This window comes from Temnothorax longispinosus, chromosome 3 (assembly GCF_030848805.1).
Source record: "Temnothorax longispinosus isolate EJ_2023e chromosome 3, Tlon_JGU_v1, whole genome shotgun sequence".
In the NCBI taxonomy this organism is placed as follows: Eukaryota; Metazoa; Arthropoda; class Insecta; order Hymenoptera; family Formicidae; genus Temnothorax; species Temnothorax longispinosus.
The window spans coordinates 7,184,009-7,208,499 of record NC_092360.1 but is presented as its reverse complement, the minus strand read 5'-3'; the positions used below and the strand labels follow the sequence as shown (position 1 = coordinate 7,208,499).

The 24,491-nt window shown below is 39.9% G+C and overlaps 4 protein-coding genes and 1 long non-coding RNA gene across 19 annotated transcripts in view; 3 read left to right on the top strand and 2 right to left on the bottom strand.

The window, feature by feature from the left end:
* Positions 1 to 500: 500 nt before the first annotated feature.
* LOC139809662 (WD repeat-containing protein 46) lies at positions 501 to 3,591 on the bottom strand. 2 transcript variants are annotated; one of them, XM_071772738.1, is made up of 6 exons: positions 3,450 to 3,591; positions 1,859 to 2,595; positions 1,460 to 1,776; positions 1,058 to 1,382; positions 856 to 969; positions 501 to 771 (listed from the first exon to the last, which is right to left on the bottom strand). In XM_071772738.1, exons 1-6 carry the CDS (start codon positions 3,499 to 3,501, stop codon positions 664 to 666), a joined length of 1,653 nt encoding a protein of 550 aa, XP_071628839.1. In that variant the 5' UTR covers positions 3,502 to 3,591; the 3' UTR covers positions 501 to 663. The 2 variants fall into 2 exon arrangements, with proteins under 2 accessions (XP_071628839.1, XP_071628840.1); XM_071772739.1 differs by lacking the exon at positions 3,450 to 3,591 and adding an exon at positions 2,869 to 3,205.
* A 22-nt stretch (positions 3,592 to 3,613) lies between these two features.
* Positions 3,614 to 10,493, top strand: Fl(2)d (female lethal d). Of its 3 annotated transcripts, none has more exons than XM_071772740.1 (6): positions 3,614 to 3,938; positions 4,878 to 5,250; positions 7,646 to 7,770; positions 7,876 to 8,054; positions 8,129 to 8,283; positions 8,398 to 10,493. In XM_071772740.1, the coding sequence occupies exons 2-6, from the start codon at positions 5,019 to 5,021 to the stop codon at positions 9,102 to 9,104; spliced, it is 1,398 nt and encodes a 465-aa protein (XP_071628841.1). In that variant the 5' UTR covers positions 3,614 to 3,938; positions 4,878 to 5,018; the 3' UTR covers positions 9,105 to 10,493. The 3 variants fall into 3 exon arrangements, with proteins under 3 accessions (XP_071628841.1, XP_071628842.1, XP_071628843.1); XM_071772741.1 differs by lacking the exon at positions 3,614 to 3,938 and adding an exon at positions 4,018 to 4,506; XM_071772742.1 differs by lacking the exon at positions 3,614 to 3,938 and having other exon boundaries at positions 5,107 to 6,647.
* Positions 10,494 to 10,824: 331 nt separating this feature from the next.
* Sod2 (superoxide dismutase 2) lies at positions 10,825 to 13,612 on the top strand. The gene is made up of 3 exons (XM_071772747.1): positions 10,825 to 11,140; positions 12,038 to 12,327; positions 12,972 to 13,612. The coding sequence occupies exons 1-3, from the start codon at positions 10,983 to 10,985 to the stop codon at positions 13,298 to 13,300; spliced, it is 777 nt and encodes a 258-aa protein (XP_071628848.1). The 5' UTR covers positions 10,825 to 10,982; the 3' UTR covers positions 13,301 to 13,612.
* An 815-nt stretch (positions 13,613 to 14,427) lies between these two features.
* Unc-104 (kinesin family member unc-104) overlaps positions 14,428 to 24,491 on the top strand; it is a 29,502-nt gene continuing 19,438 nt past the window's right edge. For 6 of the 12 annotated variants that reach the window (XM_071772733.1, XM_071772732.1, XM_071772731.1 and 3 more), the window contains exon 1: positions 14,429 to 15,205. The gene's annotated coding sequence lies outside the window, so the exon portion shown is untranslated. Of the gene's footprint in view, positions 15,206 to 24,491 lie in introns of all 12 variants that reach the window. The other 6 variants (XM_071772727.1, XM_071772724.1, XM_071772722.1 and 3 more) reach the window with 2 other exon arrangements.
* Positions 14,463 to 23,832, bottom strand: LOC139809674 (uncharacterized). Its single transcript, XR_011731158.1, has 2 exons — positions 19,750 to 23,832; positions 14,463 to 19,652 (listed from the first exon to the last, which is right to left on the bottom strand). It is a non-coding gene; the product is annotated as an uncharacterized lncRNA (long non-coding RNA).

The following is a 24,491-nucleotide window of genomic DNA, read 5'->3' as shown; positions in this document are numbered from 1 at the left end:
AGGATGACCAAGAAGGTGAAAAAGAGATGCGACAGACGAAGCATAATAGTGAGGTTTGAACCTGACTTTCTAATGTGAACCGATTCTTTTCTCTCTTCCTCGATATTTATTAAAGTATATATTCAGTGCACCACACAAAATGAACTTTTATTGCTTTCATTCAATATGTATATAAATATCTAACGAAATCGTAGCTATTAGTAAATAAAACCGTCATCATAAATGAGCCTCTGCGAAAATTTATGCGTTACTTATATCTAGGTGGTATACTACTCAAAGTGTGTCAAATATATGTATATGTGTATATATTTCATGTCTTTTATTTAGTTCAGGAGATGAGGCCAAATAGTTCCAAATTGCGCGTCCGTTCTTCTCCTTCGATTAGGACAGCAACATCGCAGGCCTGCGTCAAAAACGCAATCAAATAAATCCACTACTGATGAAAAACGGAATGGGAAAGCATATAAAAGGGCATTGGCGCTAAATTATTGCTGCAGGTATTTCATGAGCAATGATCATAATTTATTTATAAATTGTAACAAGATAAGGAATCTACGTATTATTGAATAAATCAAAGTATGTAAACGATTTCTTAAGTATATATGTATACAATAATTTCATACATCATAATTAAATTAAATCAGTTTTATCATAATTATTCTATTATTTTTTCGAAACAAATCTATTTAATACACCATAATCTTTATTCGGATTCTCAATCTTTTTCGATGCGGTTGCCTTCTGTTCTTCACGAAGCGCTTCAATTATTTCCTAAAAATAACAATTTATATCATTTAATGTCCAATTTATAAGTATCGAAAACAAACTAATTTAAAATTAATACAAAATGCTTACCCGACGATTTTTATCTTTTAGTATTTTTTTAGTTTTTATTATTTTTGCGGTTCCACCTTTCCCCTTAGCTTTTGTTCGTCGAGGTTCGAAGTTTATTGATTTTGGTTTAATATACTGAAAAGAGCATTGTTAAAATGTTGAATATCATAATGATATAATTAAAAAATAATCTGAATTAAAGATATTTTTATATCTTACTTACCAAAAGTTTTTTCTTCGCCTCTACTTTCTCTTTATATGTAGGTACATCAACTTCGAGTATCTCGGTCGAGTCAAGGGTAATTAATTCCGGTTGTATTTTTTCCAAAAGTGCTTTCACTTCCGTTTCTCGTCTCTGACTCTTGGTTTGGAATGGATTACTCTCGTGCGCGTCATAGTTCGCTTCCGCGCTTCCTGGCACCAACAGCGACGAAAATTCATTCGCCGTAGAAATTCCCAAGACGTCTTCATATGGGCAAAATCTCACGCAGTTCACATTGCGAGCAGTTCTATGTCGCAAATATGGCTTGAAATCGCCAGAAGTTTCCCTGATACAAAAATAAGTATGTATGAATAAAAGTATTGTATCAAATATTGTATCAAATTTATTTTATCAGCAAATTACCTATAAACTTCAACTACATTGCCCATTCCAAGTGCAAGCAAACCACGCTGACTGTAAGACATACGATGAGCGGGTGAACGAAGGTGCAAGTGGCTCACCGGCCCTGTTAATTGCCTGACATCCCATATCTTCACAGATTTATCTATAGAACTGGTTGCCATGTAAGTCCCATATGGATGAACGGTACACGTCATAATTGATTGGTGATGGCAAAGCATTTTCGCTAATGGTTTATGAGAATTTGGAGACCACATAGATACTATTCCTTTCGAGTCGCCCACACATAACACTGCGTTACTTGGATTCTGGGTCATCACCTATAATAATGAATTAAATGATTGTCGGTAAGCATCTGAGATACAACAATCGGAAATCAACGTAATCTTTAACAAAACTCACAGATATTCTACCCAAATTGGAGTTATAACGAGCGACCTGCTTGCCTATAGATATATCCAACCAAGCCATGTGACCATCCTTTGATCCGCTGGCAAGCAAAAAGTGATATGGCAAAAATTCCAATCTGGTCACACCGTTCATTCTTTTCAGGCAATGTAACTCTATTCCCTGATTGTCGTATACATAAACCCAATCCTTCTGCGCTACCGCAAACATGGTCTCCAGATGCAGCCACGTAACATCATGCACAGACTCCATCACATTTATTTCACAGGCCAGCTTCTTCGTCACCCAGTCAAAAGCTGCCACGTGACCTTGTTTCCCACCTAAGAGCAAGTGTCTACCATTTCTGGTATATCTAAAGCAGTACGGACCAAACTGCAGATCCAGTTTGAAACGTTTAGCCGCACTTGTTATATCCACATTCTCCACTATTTGCTTCTGTCGATACTCAGTAGTGACTTCTCCAGGTTCTGCTTCCATATAGCCATGCTCTTCCGTCAATAGTAACTCCGTCCGAGCAGAAGCTTCCACCTGTTCTTCTATAGCTCGCTCTTTCTGTTTTAGTTTCTCTCTCAAAACTTTATTTTTTATCGCACTTGTCTTTCGTCTTAACTCAAGTCCCGGACCTTTAGAATATTTCGCTAGTACTGTTTTATTAATTGGCACCTTTCCAGAGTGCCTGTTTTTTTTCTTACCAACTGGTGTCTTTTCATGGTATCTCTCTCTTTTGCCCACTAGAAACAACATAAACATAATTTTGAATAATTGAATAATTTTGTAATGCAAGATTTTAAATTACATTTTTCAGACTTAGAAGTTATTTAAAACAAAAATAATTATCTTTTTCTAATTTTAAAAATTGCATTTTTAGAAATTTATTGCATTTATATTTTTTCTGTACACGTGAGTTAACCTAACCATAATATAATCTATATGTATATCATTGATCATGTCAGTGAGAAAGAAAAACAAAAATCCAACAACAAAAATGATTATACTGCTCATACCTGGTGGGTTCATTGTGATTTTTATTGTAATCACGTATTAATCATTAACTTTTGTACTGATCTTGACTGATCTTTCAACAATACGTACATACACATGCTTCGAAGACGAAGCCAAATTGGTATTTACCACGAGGGCGTTAGTGTACAGTGACATGGAATTCCTTAAGTCCAATTTTCATGAGATTTCCAAAAAGTTTTGCAAAGTTATAACAATTCTTTTTTAAAACGTCAATCAGCATGATTGACAAAATCGACGAAATTGATAGATCTATTTTCTTTTGCTGAACTGGCTGCACTAGTTCAGAGTTTATCTTTTTCCTTTTAATGTGTGGAGTAAAAAAAATAAATTCTTAACTATAAGCGTATATAGCCAGTTCAACAAATAGAGAACAGACCCATAATTGCGATAATTTATATAATTATAAAATTTTGCAAAAAAAAAAAAAGTTACTTAAATATTACGACGACATTTTTAAGACGCTAATTTCCAGAAATAGAATAATATCATGAACAATAGAACTTTAAACTTAGGAAAAAATTTGAAGAGTTTGTTTAGGGGTTTTATATATAAAATAAAATACTCATATTAGGAGCAAATCTTCTAAATTGATCTGGCAACCCTGTTCGAGGCATTCGTCATAGGTCGATCGTGATTGGAGCATGCGCTGGCACACTCCCGTTTTCAGCCATTCCGGTTCCCCCCTCTCGCGGTCCGCGCGGGGGTGATTGTCATTCATGATTAGTCGTCAGCGTTTCTGACCCGCGGCGAGCGTTTGTCCGGCGTTCCCCCCAAGTTTCCGCGTATGGTGTCGAATTATACGCGTACCGCGTCGAGAACGGCTAGGCGTTCAGCCGTGAAGTTACGCGCGTCTTTCCCTGGCCGCTCGCGCAGCACTCGGCTCCGTTCGGATTGATCGATCGCGGAGTGAAGTTGGCCGCACGCGGACGACGGAGAGGACCCATTTGGCGCTTTTTTTTTCCCACGGACGCACGATGTCACCCGTCCCGTCTCTCTCCTGATACCCAGCAGCCCAGCCGTCACGATGGAATGTCCACCGTTCTAACGGACGGTAGGTAGAGTCGGGCGAACTTTTAACGATAGAGAAGAGAGGGGAGATAGGAGAGGAAAAAAAAAGGGAAAAAGTGTGTTAGCGCGCGCGGCAGTGTCCGATGACTCCGATACTCCGATGGTGTCCGAGAAACCGCGTGACAATCGATCGCGGTGATTTTGACGTCGAGTTGCCCGGTGCCGCGAGCCCGATTCGAGATCCGCGCGATCGCGATCGTTTCCCCGGAAGGTGGAAAAGAGACTGAAAGTGGGGGGGACGAGTGAAAGAAGAAAAAAAAGGGAACGTAACGCTTGGATGTAACGCGAGCTGCTCCTTCGTGGCGGACATGTCGACGTAATGGCGTCACGACTGTCTTTTTCGACCGGAGATAAATGCATTCCGCTTCCCTGACTGCCGCAACTGGCCGCAACGGCGGATTCCGGCGACGCCTCTCCTTTACCGTTTCCCCGTTCTCGGGATTTCGCGTGATCTCGCTTTGTTAGACGCCGCCGCGCTATCCTTGACGTTTATCACTTGGACGGAATATCCACGGATATTCGTCAATTCGAGTCTGATATTTTCCAATAAGGTTCAGTATATTTCTCACACACTGGAAAAAAGTTGATACATTTGTACTCTAGTTCTAAAGTTTGCTTTCAACTGTACGGATATGCGACGAGTGGACGGTCTAAATCTCGTCGCAGATAATCTCTTAACCGACTTACCTAATAGGTTAATTGGATGTAACCGAGGATCGTTAAATTTCCAATTTGACGATCTTACAACGCGACACACCTGCATTACGGAATTCCTTCGAATATCCTAGCGAGATAGAACAAATTGATTTGCCTAATGGAAGCTATTTGCGTCGCGTTATTGCAATTTCAAGAGATAGAGCTTATGCTCTCGTAATTTGTATGTCAAGTTTGATATTATTTGCGCTATGTGTTTCCGTTTCAGATGGCTGCCTTCTAATACCGATTGCGTCAGTAGTATTCGGTCAGCGGCGCGATTCATCGGCATCGTAACATTGATGAATAGAAGATTTCGCGTAAAGGCCTCTTCTACGTTTTAACGTCCAACTGCGAACTAGCGGTGGAAATGGCAGATGAGTGCAGCGAGGTCAAGTCGGCAGGACCGTCCTCGCCGAGGAGTCCTCAGGGCAGCAGCAACGGTGGGAAGCCGAGTAGCCCGCACTCGCCTAGGCAACCAAGGCGCGTGAAGCTAACTCAGCAACAATTGGACAGCTTGACAAAGGACGAGCTGGCGGCCAAATGGCACGAACAGGACTTGTATGTGGAGTGTCTAGAAGCCCAGGCGGCAGCTCAGGAAGGTACTGAGATCACACGAGTGAGACCACCTCACTCACCACATATCTTAATCGAATTAACGAATGCCAGAACACAACGGTCTTTTGTAAGAGACAAGACTCTCGTAGAGACGCTAAGCGTAGGGTTCATTAGATCAGTGTTCAGGATACTATTATTAAGTTGTCTATTAGATTTAAGGTAGCGAGAGAGAGAGAGAGCTTTAGTAAATAAGTACTCCAGGTATAATTGTAGGAAACTACTTCTTTATCGCTCTATGAGAGAGCTTAGTTCACGTGCGATCAGATTATCTTAATGTATCTGCACAAAAAAGTACTAGAGAGATTAAATATGGAATTGAGATACAATGTTGCGCTTCATATATACGATATAGTGATTATATTAATATATTAATTTCCAAAACTACATTTGTGATGTGTATAGTGCGGGTAATTAAAGATTCATATGTATCGTGACATAAAGCGATAATTCTCAAGGTATTTGTGAGCACGGGTGGAGTGACAGCCACATATATGACGTACAAAAAAGGAATACGTTTAGTCCAAATTCTCTTGTGAGCAATTACAATATCAGCCATAAAGAGCATGGTTAGCGAGTAATAGTGAAAATGGCTGAGGTAACAAGTGCTTATGTGTGTCAACAAGCAAAAATTTCTCTGCCAAAAATGTGTCTGCCATGCATCGATGTTGTGAAAGGCCTTGCTCAGAATGTCATTGTTTCACAAGTGCCCTGTGCAGTGTATCGCGTATATCTCTGCGGTGTAAATAATTATACTGCCAAATGCAGGAGAGTGTGTGCCGTGCGTGATAAATTCGAAATACCGGCCGAGTTTCTAGTTAACGGAGGATGAGATGAAAAGCAGCGATATGATGGCGCTGAATTTATGGCTCAGAGGAATAATAAGAGTGGATCCGTGTCACCGTTTGGCCTACAAATTACTGCACCTGGGGTGCGTGAAATTTAAATCTCGGTGAAGTACGCAACCACATTCGTCGTTACCAATTGGAACGCTACATGACCCAATCCCATCATCTGTCCTCTCCCTTCCCGTCTGGTCTACGTATCCTTACATATATTATCTTGTCCTCGAACTTTTCTTCCAATTAGAGATAATGCAATTTTTAATTAACTGTATTCCTAGACCAATTATCCTACTACATATTCTTACTACGAATGCAACTTGTGCATGCATTTATACCTGCACCATAATATCCTGGTATCAGATATGAATTTCAAAAGTACATACCTGTGGGTTAACCCGGCCAGCGTCTCGTTACAACATCTGTGCCTGCAACAAGTACACGCTTGATTCTTGCGGAAGAAAAATAACGTCCACTCTTGGTCTTGGTCGAAGTACAGAGAGTCTCACAAATGGCACGTCGCAACGACACCAAAAATCAAAGTATGCGCCAATTAACAATGTCAGTTGTCAGGCAGTCATAGTCACGTACTTACAAAAGTATATTGTTTATTTATGCGCACTTAGGTTAAAATTATAAATAGTAATTTTTCACCAGTATACTTGGTTCCATCAAAAACTCTGTTGATATATTATATATACAAATTATACAGAATATTTTATACAATTACAGTCTGAGGTTTCAAATATTTAATACGATTCATAAATTTTTATTCTTAATTTATTTATAAAATAAATTAGAAAACAGAAAATAGAAAAACTTATTTATAATTTATAGAAAAAAAATTCTTGAATATATCGTTATAAAAATTTTACAGTAGAATAAAGTATATATGCTAACATTTCTTCCAAATAATAAGTTTTATTCATTAATTAGCTTTGAAAAACTAAAAATGCAACGGAACAAACTTTTATATTTTTGTTGAAATCAATATATATGCAGAGAAATATGATATACAGAAATTATGTTATTCTTTTCTAATCTTTTAATTCACTTCATAAAAATAATTCTAAATCCTTGCATATAAATATTGCTCGCTTAAATCAGAAATCACATACTGGACTTTTATATTTGCATTTTTAATATATATGTTCAAATATCAAAAGATAAAATTTATATAAAACATCTTTTAAATTTTGAAAAAAGAAAATATAATTCAATTGCTTGTTAGATATTGAAGAAACAAAACCAACTTGCAGGCTTAAAATAGTTCAAAAACTGATATGCGCGCGCGCGTATGTGTGTATGTATTACATCTCCCATGAAATACATATTCCATAATTTCGCTGTAATTATTTTAACATATGGCGAATAACTTTGCTATTTTACAAGAAATATTTTTCTTGTAAGATATAAATATATACATGCATCACAAATATATATATATATATGTAATTACTATTGCAATTTTAAGAAACACAGATACCATTGAATGTTGAAGGTCTGGAAGTAGAAAAATTTATAGACTATTCCTTTATAGGTGAACTAACTTCATTGAGAGAATCCGAAAACAAATACAGACAACAATATATAGAAGCATCTCACAGGGAGAAGATCTTAGTAAGGAGGCTTGCCTCTAAAGAACAGGAATTGCAAGAGTATATTGTATGTAACTATTCTCAGATACATCGAAATTCTAGTACAATTTATCTCGTAAGATTTATTTCTAAACGACTCTATAAAAAAAAGGCTTATTTTTTTCATTATTAGAATCAAATAACTGAAATGAAAGCCACCCAAGCTCCGTCCGCAGCTGCATTAAGGTCTGCTCTATTAGATCCGGCTGTTAATATATTGATACAGAAATTAAGGCAAGAGTTAATAACGACCAAGGGCAAATTGGAGGATACACAGAATGAACTAAGCGCGTGGAAGTTTACCCCGGATAGGTGATAAAAGCTTTATACGTTAAATAAGAAACTGCACGACACAAATTTTTACTAATTAAATATTTTATTTACAGTAATACGGGGAAAAGGTTAATGGCAAAATGTAGATTGTTATATCAGGAAAATGAAGAACTTGGTCGTATGATTGCCAGTGGACGTATTGCTAAATTGGAAGGCGAGCTTGCTCTGCAAAAGAGTTTCAGTGAAGAAGTGAAAAAGTCACAATCAGGTATCTTATTAGACATTCACTGATTTACAATTGTTATAATTATTATAATTGAAATCTACGATCGAAACATTTCAAATATAACTCATACATTTTCTTTTGATTTGTCTTTTGCAGAATTAGACGAGTTTCTGCAAGATTTAGATGAGGACGTGGAGGGTATGCAGAGCACCATTTACTTTTTACAACAAGAACTACGCAAGGCTCGAGAGTCGGTCACGCTACTGCAACAGGAGAATTCAGCATTGAAGGCGAATACAAACGACAATAATTTATCCAACGGTTTGTCGCCCCATACGCCACCGATTAAGAAAGAGGAACCGGAAGAAACCGCTGTACCAGATACGAAAGTTCCAAAACCGATGGAGGACAGTGATATGTGCAAAGGTGTAAGGACTCCACCGTTAACGTCGCCCCAGAGTGAGCTTACCAGTGTCGAAAGAACAGAACGTGCAGAGAGAAAACTTAATCAAGCCGATCATAATGACGAGAGTTCTAGCGACTCCGCGGCGTTAATTATTAAGGTTGAAAACGAGGAACTTAGTGATAGGGAGGAGGAGCAGGAGGAGAATCGGAACAAGCGATTGTTAAGGAGTAAAAATCACAGTAGGAATAGTGGTAAATCGAACGGGGAGGAGGTGATAACGCGAACAACGCGGGGTAGGGACAGGACAAAGAGGGAGAAAAGTGCAGCCAGTAGTGATGATGAAAGGACGCACAAGAAGAAACGGAGGGAGAGTATTCTTTCTCTCGATTATAACGAGGCCGATGACGACGCGTTAGTTTTAACCAATGGCGAGACTCTGCAGAGTGATCCGGAATGAACGATTATTTTAGGTTGACTTTGGACGACACTAATAACAACACGTGATTGAAATTCGCGATATATTTGATTTGACATCCCCGTTACTATTGTGTATAAAATTTTTCATCTAAAGCAACACCGGCTATTTACAAGATGAATTGGTCGAATAAATAAATAATTAGCCATAAAGAAACGTAATTTCAGTACCTGTATTCGTGATAAACTGCAAAGGATGAATATTCGCATTGGTCTAAAAAAAAAAATAATAAGCCTGTAAATACTCTTATACCATTAGATTGATATATAAAGTTCACGTTTACGTCGAGTTACTTGCAAATGACCAAGTTGCGTATTACATTGCAAAGATATATCAGACGAGAAATCTGAATAGGTTTAATATAATTTATTACAGCCAGACGCGCTGTAAGGAAAACCAGAACAATCGAGTTTTGTTTGTATTTTGTAAATTTATTGTATTAAAACTCTATATAAAAACCAGCACAGGCTTTAGTTAATCAGTAAAAGGAACGGATGATTCGAAAGATATTGTCAAGAATAAAAAATAAACGCCTGATTAATATTAGATAAATAAATTATAATGCTTTCAGAAAAAGAAAAAGAAATGCAGTGTGAGATTTTCGCATGATTCTGTAGGTAACGGTCCGATGTGTACATATGTATTCCTGTGCAATGTGAGACATGTATCGATCCCACTGTACAATGTGCGTTTTGCTTTTATTGAACAATTGGAAACCATACATAAAGCAAATGACATAAAATACACAACGTTAGTCTTAGCGATGCAAATGGATTGATCTCACAGACTGATACATTAAACTTACATTTTTAATTTTCTCTAAACTAAACTAAACTTGTATAGCGTTTGATATATTTTATATTATCTGTATATGCAGATTTGTTTCGTATCGCGTCCCTCGGAAAGATTTGCGCTTTCAATTTCGTTCGCGGTCTACGTTGTGAGGAAAAAAATAGAGGATATCGAAAGTTGCATCGAAAAGAATGTTACGAGATATATATATATATATATATATATATATACGCATGAGATACGTTCCATCCCCAAATTTTCCATACAGTGCCATTATTATTCTTGTCTAGATATCGATGCTACAATAACTTTTGAATTACGAGCGACGTAAAGTAAAGCCTTTTCTTACGCACATTTTGCAATCGAAGTATATGGTGTCTTCTTTTCTTTAAATAATTTAAGGGCGATTGAAAGCAACTTGTATTTCGATGAGACTCCAATGAAATTTTTACACGTCCGCCTTTTCGCTTACGCGATGTAGAACGTTCGCTAATTTACACACTCACCGCTGAAGTATGCTAACATGAATTGTGAATCTTCAACTGCAAGACATGATCATTAAAGGATTCCTTATTCAGACTGAAGATGTTAATTTCCTTCCATTCCATACTTGGCATTTAATTATAATATATGATTGCGTGGCAAAGAAGCGCTGCATCGAAGAAATAGAGAAGAAAATTTAACAATTTCAAGGACAATCCTTAATCAACAGGGTTGAAAGGTAAATAAATTCAATATCAAATTTAATATAGTATATATTTAAAAGTTCAATTTGAAAACAAGGAGATATTGCCGCCGGCGATACTCGATCGATCGATTTGGAATTGGAACACACCGATGGGCAAACTTCAGGCTGTGCTTCAGGTTTCCGTTTTCCGTCCGGGAACGGCACTTCGGCGCAAAAACCGTCTATAATCCTAATATACGCAAATTTCCACTCGCGACGTCGGTATCGCAGCGAACTCGGCGTCCTCGGCGAACAGTTTGAGCAGGCTCGCGTGTGTATCGCTGGCGTTTCGCAACGGGTGGTGGACGTGGTGGTGGTGTAGAACTGTGTAGATTGCGTATATGTGTAGAACCGTAAGCACGGAACCACGGGCAACCGCAAGTAGAAAACTTGGACAAATCCTTGGGAAAGGTAGAATCGCAGCTACCCGAGGAATAGACAGTTCACCCCTCGCCCCGATCATGCTCGCAGCAAGGCGCGCTTTGATCTCCAGCACGATGTAAGCGTAAAACGATAGCCGCCTCGGCGAATCCGCTCTGCTGTTTTCGCATTATGTAATTTCTAACCTGGCACGCGACCACTCGACATATTTATAATGATATTTTCGGGATATATCTATAGCTACAATTACCGTGCTCTTGCTCGGAACCGTTTGATGAGCCGACGTTAATAATTTATGTAAAATCATCGTGTAAAAAATGTGTCAGTGCTTTTGTTGTGCTTTTCGTCTCACTTTTCGTATACCAACGCAGAACTAGCGCAACAGCTGATCCGCGAATTGTCAAAAGAAATGAGCTATTTTTGTTTTTTATTTTAGAACTTTTGCCTCGGGATTTTTTTTTATTAGAAACAGTTTTATTTTTCCAAAATTTGCAAACAAATTATTTAATTGCTAGACCGTTATTTCGCGAGATAAGTATATATTTTTACTGTTTTTTTTTTTCTTGTAAAGAGTACTTCCAACCGGTAGAGTTATCTCGCACATCTTTACATTTAGATTGTTTTTTTTTTTTGCTACCTTTATGTTATATTATTCTTCATAATCGATTATCTAATAGATTTTAGAAATAAAAATCGTTTTCTGTAAACTTATATAGCCGTAATCAAAATTATACCGCCTAATTATAATTATAAATATTATATTGCGGTTTAATTAAAATTATATCACTTTTAATGTCTGTAAATAAAGGAAATCGCAGAAAAATTATACACATTAGCTTTTAAACAGAAAACAGAACTTTTCAAATTGGAAACAACGGGGCACAAATGTTTTTATTTTACTCATGTGTATTATATTTTATATATTAATTATATTAGTTTACTTATTAGTTTTTTTACTTTATAATACACACAATAATTTAATCTATAAATGTTTTCTTTTCGGTGACTGATGCAGCAAGGATGTCTTCGCGAGGTCGAAACATTCACTTCCGGATCTGCCTTACGACTACAAGGCTCTGGAACCCATTATATCCAGCGAGATCATGGAGCTTCATCATTCCAAACATCATGCTACCTACGTTAACAATTTGAACGTGGCCGAGGAAAAAATGCGGGAGGCAGTCGCAAAAGGCGACGTCAATACACAAATCGCCCTGGGCCCAGCTATCAAGTTCAACGGCGGTGGTCATCTTAATCATTCGATCTTCTGGTGCAACCTCTCGCCCAATGGTAGCAATCCGGATGGTAATATCGAGAAACAAGTGGATTAAACTCTCTCTCACACAATTGATTAGACTCTCCAGTTCATAAAAAGATTATCTGCATAATATTCAAGTCAATTTAAAGCAAATAAAAAATGATTTTTATAAAACTTTATGTTTACAAAGTTTGGATAAGAGTGCACGATGAAGATTGGGATTTTATTAAGACTCAGTGTTTAGATAATGTTACTTGATCTTATTCTCATTAATTGTATCTCACAAGCTTCATAATGTATATATAATCACCATCAATGTCCACCACATGTGGTCCAATTAACCTGGATTCCAAAATTTTCAAATTTATATAAAGTACGAAGTTAAAATTAAAAAAAACAAACAAACAAAAAAGCACTTGACAAATAAGAAAGACATAGAAATTAAAGAATTTTATATTTCTTGATATTAAGAGAAGAGAAAGAGATCATCAATAAATGTAAATAATTTTTAATAAATATATGTAGATCTTTCTGTGGTAAAAAATCTATGCAATGTGAAAAACAATTAGATATAAAAATACTTTTCAATTCACGTAATGTCAATCATAAGATAATAATTGTAGTTCATATATTATAATTGTAATTTGCGCAGATGGATGATATATTACGTTTTATTTTTTTTTTTTCTTAGCTGCCCTTGCGCAACAAATCAGCAAAGACTTCGGCAGTTTAGAGGAAATGAAGAAACGCTTGTCCGAGATGACCGTGGCGATTCAGGGCTCCGGCTGGGGTTGGCTCGGTTACGATCAGAAAGCCAAGTCGCTGAGGCTAGCGACCTGTGCGAATCAAGATCCCCTGCAAGCCACGACCGGTCTCGTTCCTCTCTTCGGCATCGACGTGTGGGAACACGCCTATTACTTGCAATATAAGAACGTGCGACCCGTTTACGTGCAAGCAATCTTCGACATCATTAACTGGCAGGATATAAACGCACGCTTCAAAAGCGCCACTAGTTGTTAAGGGGGTTAAGTCTGTCTAGCATTTAAGTCTGTTTTTCAGATATTGAAATGTCGCTTAGAGTGACGCTTTTACTAGGACCAATAGATATCATCGGGAACTTTTGACGCACTTAATTCGCCTGTGATTTCATATGCTTTTCTTTTTCTACGCTGTATCCGAAGTGACTACAATCGAGTGACGAGTAAAATGTAGAAAGTACAAGAATGTAAAGGTACACTTATTTAGAAGCCTTATCCTTAACATAAAACGAAAGTCTGTTTTTATCTTACAATTAATAGTGATAAATAAAAGAGACATGCAGCTCCAAAACTATCGATTTGTATGATTTGGTGGGTTTGACGACTATATATTCCTTACCAGAGAAGGCAATAGAAAACCATTATTATTACTTTTCGATCACTATACAAAGAAACCTAAAACAAATAGGCCTCTAGTTTCAGGCAGCCTTTTGGTGGACAAGTCATAGAACAGAAGTCTGTCCGGAATAATCGCCAATGTCAGAAGGACTTGATTAGCACACTGAAGAAGAATCAATAAATGCATAATCATTTCTTTCCACTCGCACATGATTCCTTTTAAAACATACATTTTTAAAATAATATTGTTAACTTTACGCTTCTTTTAAACTGTAACACTACAATCAAAATCTATGAGCGTTATTGATAAGAGTTTAACATAACATGTGTAAGAATTGCAAAAATTTATCTAAATTTACTTTTATTTGACAGGAAACTGAGCGAAAAGTATACATGTGGAAATAAATGAAAGATATTGAACATTTTTCCTTTCCAAATGGATTAGACCCGAAGACTTATACGAAATAATCAATTATTATCAGATTAAGCTATGAAAAAACATGTTGGTATTCAATAATTTATTGCATATACACAAGATTGATTAATAACAAGATAAATAAATATAATGCGCGTGAAAGACAGAGATTCAAAAGATGAGGTGTCAGCAAGACTGCAACTATGCCACTTACATGAAATTAAAAATTATAGTATTTATAACATAATAAAATGGACAGAATAAAAGTAAGACGTAAGATAGACATATTTTATTATTGGAGCAAATTATTCTTTTGCAAATAAAGACATTTCATTGTTTACATTACGTAAATCAAGAAATAAAAAATTCCTTTAATCAATGGAGTAATAAATTCTTTGATAAATTTTTTATTTTTATCGCGCGTTCCAGATTTCCGGATACAAGTGCAATACAACAATTCCCACAAAGACAGCAATGTGTTTCGAAGATCGAACGGATCGTGGGAGAGACGGGGCCGTCTGTCTATAGAAGTGACACTTGCCGAGTTCCGATAAATCACTTGACCGCGGTGAAAAACAAGGTTATGTTTGGGAAATCGCCAGGCTATGATTCATCTGGCTTTCCAGGAAGCGAAACGGAGCGAGTAAAAACGCGTTATCTGCGCGTGTGCGCGAGAGCGAGATCGTGATCTTTATCCTCTCGTCACGAAGAGCGAGCGGGTTCGGGACTCTCGGGATCGGGAGGCGAGAACGCGCAGGTCCTCCGCGGTCGTCGCGAGTTGAAGCTTAGGCGCACGCGAACGAGCACACTGGAGCACACGGAACCCGTTCGCAGCAACGTTCGTCGCGGACGACGCGAAGAGCGACGTGGGGCCGTGAGGCGTCAGGCGAGAGGGCAGGCGTTCACGGGCCGGAGCTTCGAGCGCGCGCGAGACTACGATAATCGATCGCGGGCGTCGGATAAGTCGGGCAAACCGAGTGGCGTCGCGACGCACGGCACAGTGCACACAGCGTGCTCACGCTCGGCGCTCTCGCCGCTTCCGCGGAACGTATCGTCGTCGTCGTCGTCGGTGCTCGGAGCCAGTATGGCCGTAGGACCTCAGCTGTTTTCACGTCACTGCCTTCTTCGTATCTGGTGAGTCGCCTCGACACCGGAGCTCTCTTCTCTCTTTATTTCTTTTTCTTTTGTCTCGTTCGCGTCTACCACTCGCGCCAACTTCTCGCCTCCCTCTCCCTCCCCCTCCCCCCTCTCTCTCTGTCTTTCTCTCTCTGTCTTCCTCTCTCTCGTCGCGCGCGCGAAAACGAGCGTGCGTGCATACGAGCGTGCGTGCGTGCGTGCGCGTTTACGAGCGTCGCGCGAACGGCCTCGTAAGTGCAACATCGTGCGGCCGCGACGGACGATCATTTATTTAAACGGCCGACCCCGACGTCGTTATCGATAGGTGTGCACAAAGGCACAAAGGCGTCTCGAGTGTGTCTCTCGAGTTCGCCTTTGTCCGTCGTTCCGGGGGGCAAACGTCGGAGACAAATCCGCGTGAATCTCGAGACTGTACGAAAGATTTTTGTTTCTTAATTTGAAAATGAAACGTGTCGCGCGGCTTGTCTTACTCGATCATCGAGGTCTCCGTCATCGTCTCCGATCGAACAAATTCGTGCGAATTAAAATTCTCGGTAGTCGGAGACGCGTGAAACTGAAGAGGAATTTTCGCGAAACGTCAAGCCGAGCTACCGCGCGATCGAAATCGCGATATTTCGTATTTGTACCGATTATCTCGGATCAAGCAAATTTCTCCTAACCAGTAAGCCGTCACTTGCGACTTTGCGACTAAAAGCTGGTCGGAAGGTGGTCGATCAGCCTGCATGGGTTCTCGTGCACTTTCTCGAGTGTTTCCGAGCCACTCGCGTTGCATCAGGGGTTGAAACGTAAGGGTTGAAATACTTGAGATATATATCTCAACGAGAGAGATTACTTAAATATATGACTCAGCGATAAAAATCTGTTATCTACGTAGTTATACACTCGGGACGGATATTTATTTACGCCTCTTGTGCTTTATTTTTTAATTATTCGCATATCTGAGATATTTTGCGTGTCGACAATCAAGATGGAATGAATGGAAAAGGAAGAGAATTAAAGGGCGGAGAAAGGGCCTTTATATTATTTTTATCGGATAATGCGAGAAGGAAAAAATGAAAGAAATAGTTTGACATTTACGAGAAATTGAAAAAACGAAGTCCTGGTTAATGTCATATTGTATAGGATTTCTCATCAGTTTTATTCCCTCCCCACGTCTGTCATCTGACTGACCGCTTTTTATAAAATTATTGACGTTTTTGTCATTTATCTCGATGGATAAAATCTTTTTATGCTAGAAGGAAATTCTAAAAAAAATACATTTAACATTGTATGTAATTATACATTAAAAACATGCAATTTATTGTTTGCAGGTTAGTAATATTAAGTTTTTTCTTATCTCTCATGTCTACACGTAGGAGATAATCTTGGAATAAAAATTCGGGGGTAACAACCATATGCGCTCTTTCAGCGCATATTTTTCATTAAATTCTCAATGGGTTCTGAATCAGACTTTCTGATTTAATGAATAGAATAATTGCGAAATTTCGAGGGGTAATCGATTAGTCACAGAGAGATTCGATTACATTTTAATTGTTTTTCCAGACCAGACGTTGGAAAATATCGAACAGCCGAGCGTTGAATGTGCGCACACTCGAATTACGATTCGTAATTTCTATGTTTGAAAATTGTCCTTTCTAGTTATTGTATAAAGATAATGTCTTATCTTTTTCGTTCAGGCCCTTTCTCGTTAAGGGGGGAAACATGCTGATGGCGCAAATATTAATACTTTTTAACAATTTTTTTTACAATATATTCAATATATGTTCTTTAAAGAAATAAAAAATTAATTTTATTAAATTTATTATTTTACGCGGAAAAAAATTCACGAAAAATAGCATCTTTTTCCTTTGCCGTCACACAGTGGTTTCTCCCTTAAACTTGAAAAGTGCGTTTATTTCCAATTCAATCTATACGATTTAAAAAACTAAATGGCACTTTGACGTCTCTATCGAGATAGGAAATCTGAATTTTAATAAATGGAAAAAAAATCTGAACTTCAAATTTGTTTGAAAATCTCGTTGACATCAATTCGCGATCAATCTATCACGTCATTCTCGTCGTGCCTCGACCCGCCCGTCACAGATCGTCATAGAGAGAGTACCCCCCCGGATTGACTGAAGCGAAATGGCATAGGGTATAACGATTTCACTCGTGGAACACAAGGGTGGGCGGTGCACGAAGGGAATTGAAGGGTTCGAAGGTTACGACGAGCCGTAGGTAACGTTTCGCCGACATAAACGAAGTGCGAGGACTTGCGAGGACTAGGGTAGGGTAGGTCAGTAGTGATCAACGTTTCGAATATCGTGACTGCTAATTTATTGACCGATACTTCGATGAGATAATTTCCGAGCTCGCGTAACGGCGATGGGAACGTTCGCCGATTTGCTCTCCGAATAGCGCGATTCTCGCGAGTCTTTTTATTTATTTATTGCCGGTTTCAATTGAGCTTTCTAAACTGGGAAAAAGTCGATGCTAAATTCCCTGAAATATAATTAATCAATAATTCAAGATAAACACTGTGAAGGTATATCAATGAAAGGAGAAGGAATATGGAAACGACTATTCTGTCGTTTGGAAACGGAGGAGTAAAAATGTTTTATGTATATAATATCTCATATCTGTAATACGAAACTAACCTTTCTTCAACCATGAATTATTTATTAAATTTATTTATTAAATTTAGAAGCGAATTATTTATTAAATTCATGATTTTCTAAAATAAATAGTTAATAGTTCTAAATTAATAAAAATATCAATATAGAACAGAAATGTAAACAAACTTTGAACCATAAATCTTAAAAACATGAGTGAATAAATAGTAAAGGCACATTTTCGGTGTACATTTTAAATCGACTTTTAACGAGATATCGGGAAAAAGTTTTTCATAAGATTTTTATTTGACGCGCTATTAAAAATACAAAAGTTGCGAAAGTAAATAACATCCAATTATATGATCAAAAGTCAAGCTCACTTCGAATTAGACAAAACGACGCTTGCTAAAACTCTCATTGCTCCAATTTATGAACACCCTCCGCCATAAAATATTGGTCATTCGATTAACTCGCTTTAAACGGCTAAAAAATTTGTTCTCTTCGGGAATCATTACATTATTACATATGTATAGATCGATGTGTGTAGAAATACACGTGTATATATGTGTGTACACGCGGAGTTATTAACGTGAATTTATGCATGTATCGAAGCGTATAATATACATTTTCAACATATGTTTCGATAAGCGGCTAAATTCACGTATTTAAGGTATTAAACGGTCCCGCGTGTATTGTAAATACATAGACTGATACTTTTAGCTATAGGTGGGTCGAAACGAATCGATAAGAACTCATTTTGTAAAGTCGCACGCTCCAAGAAGAGCTCGTTATTTTATTCCATAAATAAATATGTTATGCAATTAAAAAATTAGGTCTCGCGAATAAAGATCTTCGGATGTAGAGACGGGTAACGAAATTTCTGTTCTTTGTTCGCGAATTTTCGACGAATTCTGAGACCAAGAAACAGACACGACGTTAAATAAAAATTCTTTTCGATGAAAAATCCAAAGTTCAAGGAATATGTGGTGGAAGGAACGAAGTGGGAAAGCAGCTGACTCATTCGCTTACATATACGTATAATATATCTCCATCCATCCTCATTCAATACCCTCGTTTTACGGGGGGCAAGCGTGCTAACAAGAAGACGTTGACTCGGCTCGCTGAATCTTCTATATAATCCGAAATTTCGTTCTTGGAAACATCTTGAGGCGACGCGGCGACGCCGAGCGTCGGCGTCGCGTCCTGCTCGCACGCGCGGATGTGTTACATGTTAAAGTAATCCCGAAGGAGGGGAGGGGGAGGGGGTGACGGCGCGTCGGCGTCGCCGCGCGCGAAAAGGGGATGATTTTTGTATGCTTAATCGACGTCGACGTCGAAGAAAGTGGGCATCGGGGGGGGCCTTCCTGTTGAACGTGACTGTGTGTATGTGTGTGTGGGGCACACGTTATTGTGTGTACGCGCGCGCGGTACCGTCGGCGATGTCGTTCGTGGGTATCTTTACTTATTGATTGCTCCGTGAAAATTGGCCGGCGCCGCCTGCGTCGCATCGGTCGATCGTCGGGTTGCAGGCTGACGTCACCCGGTTTGCCCCCGCGAGCTATTGATTTTCTCCCTCTCCCCTTAGACGCGACGGCGATTGGTCCATAAACCGAGAAAGCGGCCAGACACGGCCCTGGACCACCACCGTGTTGTCGATCGACGCGCGCACCCCATCGTGGCCGTCGTTCCTCAGTGCGCGCGCGCGCACCTTGTACCCTATATATATTTATAAATATATATAAATGTTCGTATATGTATAGTTGATATATGCGTGTGAGGGTACACGTGCGAGCGCGCGCGCGCGCGCGTTACGTTGATTCCAATTCAACCACCACCCTCTGATGCTACGCCGCCTGAAAAATCCGTAGAAAGGAATAAGAGCCCAAGTGTTGCGGGGACGCAATAACCCGTGCCCGAAACGCCCTGAAAGAACACGCAGGGATAACGTACAATTCGCGTTGACCCTCGCACGGAGATGAACTGTCCAACTGACGGTCAATTAACGGGCTTCAGCGCGTCTCCCAGCACGACTCATCGCCCAGCCTTGATGGCCGGATTGCGCACACATCGGCGAACCCACCACGCCATATAAACTTCCGTGCACGCGTGCGCGCACATACACGCGGGGCGGGAGGGTGACCTCCAAAGAATTCCTTCATTTCGCGAAATGAGATCTGCCGCGGGAATGCCGCGGGGTGACTTACGCGAGGACATGGTTGAAATTCACGGGTAAAGTGACATCGAAGGCCCGGCATACCTTCGAGCTTCATGTAACTTCGAGGCGAGATTGCCGGACGTGCATTCGAATTTCACATTACCTTCTCGTCCTCTAATCTCGTTTCTCCATACAATGTGGATCGATGATTCTCGAATTTCGTAATTTCGTCGCAGGGGCCTCTTTCGAATAGATATGAAGATCCTGAATAAATAATAATAATAAGACAGAGAAAAACACGACCGCTATGATGTACGATCGATTTAGGAGGACACGCTATTCTCGGTCAGGACTGAATTTTTGTGTTCCTGAATAATAAACTCTTCCTATCCTTTTACATGCAACGTCACGTTCGTCCAGTTTTCCTGGACGATCGATCTTCGGAAATTCGTTCTGGCCACGATAACGTGGTTCTCCTCTCGGGTATCATGAGAACCGCTGTCGCAAATGAAGGATTACGATAGGTAACGAACTGAAACTTTAATCTGATATATAAGAGGAGCTTGAGACAGCTCTAATTAGGGGTAACGGTATAATTGATCCCCTTAGGGCGACCGTAATTATAAAATATGCCCGACGAGAATATTTCTCCCGTATATATATGATTACAGGAGTTACTTCTCCACGCAGCTTCATCGGAGTATGAGGGTGACCGTAAGGATCGCATCTCTCCACCCCTTCACCTCCAACAAATAACGAGTCAATGCGAAGGTCGTTTAAAGATTTTCCCACGGATGTAACATCCGATTTGCGTGCGCACCGTTTCAAGATCTTCCTAAGTGACTTTCCGAGCGCGAAACGTTTCGAAAGATATAATCGTTCGAGAACAAAATTCTCACCGAAATTTTCGGTACCCAATCTCCGAGATCCAATCTCTAATTGCCGAGATTAACGAGAGATTAACCACGATGATTGATCTTCAGGTGGTAGGGTGCATGGATAGGATGGACTATTATATATACGACTCCACATATCCGCGATAATCGAATCAATCACTGTCCGACTTTTTCACAAAGACCCGTATTTAGAACGCTCCTGTATCTACGCTTAATATCTTTTAAAAGCGTGTAACAATGTTGCACGGCCGTTGTAAAAACTAGAAGATAATAACCGATGTTTCTCGTACGCAGACGGGTGTAAGTATATCCGTATGACAAGATGGAAAATTGCCTCACATTGTGGGATATGCGACCAGACAATAACGATACAGAAACATATCTAAAGGACATATCGAAAAAGTCTGAAATACTATTACCTATTGACATTTTTCTAGCGTTCTTTGGGCTTCTAGATTTGTTTGAAACAATTTATACAAATTATTTGTATACAAATTAAAAAGCTCGCGATATTTGTGGAATATTCGATGCGCGACATAACTTATAAATTATAGCGACGTAACTTATATAAATTATATTTTTCGCCGAAATTGGTTCACCAATATTCATTAAGGAAATTAAGGCACAGTTGAAATTAATTAGAATTCCTTTTCGTATCATTTGTACAATCTGAAAGTGATTAATAAAGCCAGCCCCGTAAATGGCTCTTTTATAATTAGATTTATTTAATTATTTCAGAGTTGTTTATAAATCAGACTTATTTCATCTTCCCGTTGCCCAGCTTATAATACATGACGTCTGTCATTCAAACCGGGTCACGTAAAAATTTTAGTGAACGTTGACGCGTGTTAAACATTTATTAATTGTACCAAGTAAAAACGTGTCATTATCGACTTTGCCTCGCGAATAACGATATCATCTCTCTCTCTCTCTCTCTCTCTCTCTCTCTCTCGTTGCGGTTTTAAAATACTGATAAAAACAAAACCCGAAATAGCACTTGCTTGATTCGTTGAAAGTACGCATTTTGAGTGGACTAAATATATTATCGTTGTTAAACAATAAGTATATCTTCGCTTTTATCTTTATTTTGCATGACGTCCGACTGATTTAACGAATAAGCTTTTTAATAAACATATGCTTAAATTCGTCATTAATTTATCAGCATCCAATTTGGAATCTGCCATTACTTCAAAACGCAGTCCGATATACATGGTCCTCCCTTTCTTGCTATTACAGAATTAATTACTACGTTTACGCGAGCGTTACTTCCGAGGTTACTTCTGTAGTAACTTACGATAATTCACTCGTTTACGCGGAATAAATTATCGTAAGTTACTACAAAATCCCGTTTACGCGAAGGAATTATCGTAAATTACTACAGAAGTAACACTCGCGTAAAAGTATAATGGCGTAGATGCAATCTAATGTATCGAAAAATTCATTAAACTTGTTTGTTGTCAGTGCCTCGAATGCGTATAGTCCCGTTATCAAAATTGCAGCGTGTCGTTCTAACTATAAAATGGGCTGGGAGTTTAAATGACTCTTCATTATTACGTACATACAGGTGGCTTACGAGAAGCGCGATAATCTCCCTGAGATATCTGTTATTCATTGGCGTAAACTAGATAAATGTACACCTGTGGGACATTAAGGCCACCCCCTCTGCTTCCACATACGCGCAACACTAAAGTATCAGTTTGCTGTAGGGGAAAAGGGGATGGGCAATCCTAGTAAAGTAACGAACGCTACATAAGATTGGCAAACTTAATTTCGCCATGCAACCACGCTTTAAATAGCTTTTTCCGGTTTCTCGCCTTTAGCCGGGTCGATTCACTTTGTGGAAGATATTTGCGACCGCCTACGCGACCCTTGTGTTTCGTATACCCCGAGCCATTCAGCGAGGAAATCATGAGCTCGCACAGTGGCAGAACAAACATTACAACCCCTTGCAGAAGCCGCCTACGAGGCGCTCGCGCGCGTGCCACGGCGCCCACCCCCTCCCCCGGTGGCCGATAAAATGTGGCACGGTAACCCGAGACATGGGGTTGCGACTGGGGATGCTTTAATTTAATAGGGTACAGGGTATTTTTATTCATTCGCGAGTATTAAACACGGGCGACAAAAAACATTTTATGGAGGGTAAAACTTTTCATATTATTATGCAAATTCAATGAATTGATATAAAACAGGAGGAACGACGACGTAATTGACACGCGTGGGCTGTTTTTTGTTCACCGTATCTTTTCCAAAATATACGCAAGGTCTATGAATAACAATAATTTACAATAATTAATTGAAGAAGACACGAGTAGGAGGATGTAGAAGTCCATCGGAAATTAAATATTTTACAATCTTGAAATTAGACAATCATATAGCGCAAAGAAGTAAATTCATTCGAACTTAAAATACGGAAAATAATATATAAAGCGCTTCTATTCAAGTGTCATATAATTTATTTTACAATTGCGATAAATGTCAACATTAAAAAGGAAAATATTGCTCGGGGAACGAAGCGGAGGCGCATTAATTATTCCTACTGATTAATTACGACAGAAATTTCAAGCCTCTCGATCGTCGCAGGGAAGGCGTCTCTCTTAAGAAGGAAGTATCGATACCTGCGTCGGTTCGATACCGAAGGGGTAGGAAAGCAACGGTACCCTACTAAACTTAAGCATTCCTATTATACCCCGGACGCGCGCGACTTCGCGTTCCCGACGACGACGACGACGACGACGATGACGATGACGAGGACGACGGACGAAGCAGCACGCAGGCGCCCGCAGCGTACCGTCGTCAGCACTCGCCACGACTCGGGGGTGGTGTTGCAACGGGGGTGGCGAAGCCGAACGTCCGCTCGGCGGACGGCAGACAGCGGGTAGTGCAGGGTGGCTCGTAACTCGTATGCGTGCGCGCGGGTGTACACGCGCTATAATGTCCGCCTACGTGGTTCTCGCGGGTCGCGGATCGTTCAGCGGATGGCCGACGTAGTGACGTTAGAGTGCTGGAGAACGCCGTCGTGTACGTGAAGAATCGCTTTCGCGAGTGCCGTCGCGAATCTCTCTGCAAGGAGAGTCCCTGGTCTCGTCTCGCCGCTCGCTCGCGCGTCATTTCTCCTCTCCTTCGCGCGAAAGGGAAAGGAAGTTCCTCGTCGCGAGACATCCTTGGTCTCCCTTTGGCACCTCTGCTTGACTTCTCTCCGAGCGCTTTCTTTCCGTTCGAGCCGTCTGAGAAGAGGTAAGGCCTGACGTCCGTGCGACGTCGTATCCTCCGAGCGTGGAGAGACGATCGATCGTAAAAATCCACATATACACACCGTGCCCGCCGTGTTCCCCGCCTCACGCCCCTTCCGGACCTTCCTCCGGCGAACTACACTCGGATACGCCGTCGTATCGATCACGCCGCTTTACCGCGATAATGTTTTGCACGTCGATTACGGGAACGGCCTCTCGTCGCCGGAAGGGAAGAGCGTTTCTTTTTCCGGAAACCCGACGACGTTGATCGGTCCTCTTCGACTCCCTCGAGGCTCTCGCAGGTCGTGGCCTTTTGGGCGGCCCTCCGCGTGTTTTACACCGAACACCCTCGAGAAATGGCAGACGCCGCCAGGCTGGAGTTCGAAGCTCCTTCGATTCTTATCCCAGTAT

Excerpts from the sequence above, each read along its gene's own strand:
- Sod2 (XM_071772747.1), top strand. The coding sequence starts at position 10,983 with ATGTGTAGAACCGTAAGCACGGAACCACGGGCAACCGCAAGTAGAAAA. Across the intron at positions 11,141-12,037 it reads GCTTTGATCTCCAGCACGAT|CAAGGATGTCTTCGCGAGGT; the intron begins GTAAGCGTAAAA and ends TGACTGATGCAG. Across the intron at positions 12,328-12,971 it reads CAATGGTAGCAATCCGGATG|CTGCCCTTGCGCAACAAATC; the intron begins GTAATATCGAGA and ends TTTTTTTCTTAG.
- LOC139809662 (XM_071772738.1), bottom strand. The coding sequence starts at position 3,501 with ATGCCTCGAACAGGGTTGCCAGATCAATTTAGAAGATTTGCTCCTAAT. Across the intron at positions 2,596-3,449 it reads AAGATTTGCTCCTAATATGA|TGGGCAAAAGAGAGAGATAC; the intron begins GTATTTTATTTT and ends TGTTGTTTCTAG. Across the intron at positions 1,777-1,858 it reads CCAATTTGGGTAGAATATCT|GTGATGACCCAGAATCCAAG; the intron begins GTGAGTTTTGTT and ends TCATTATTATAG.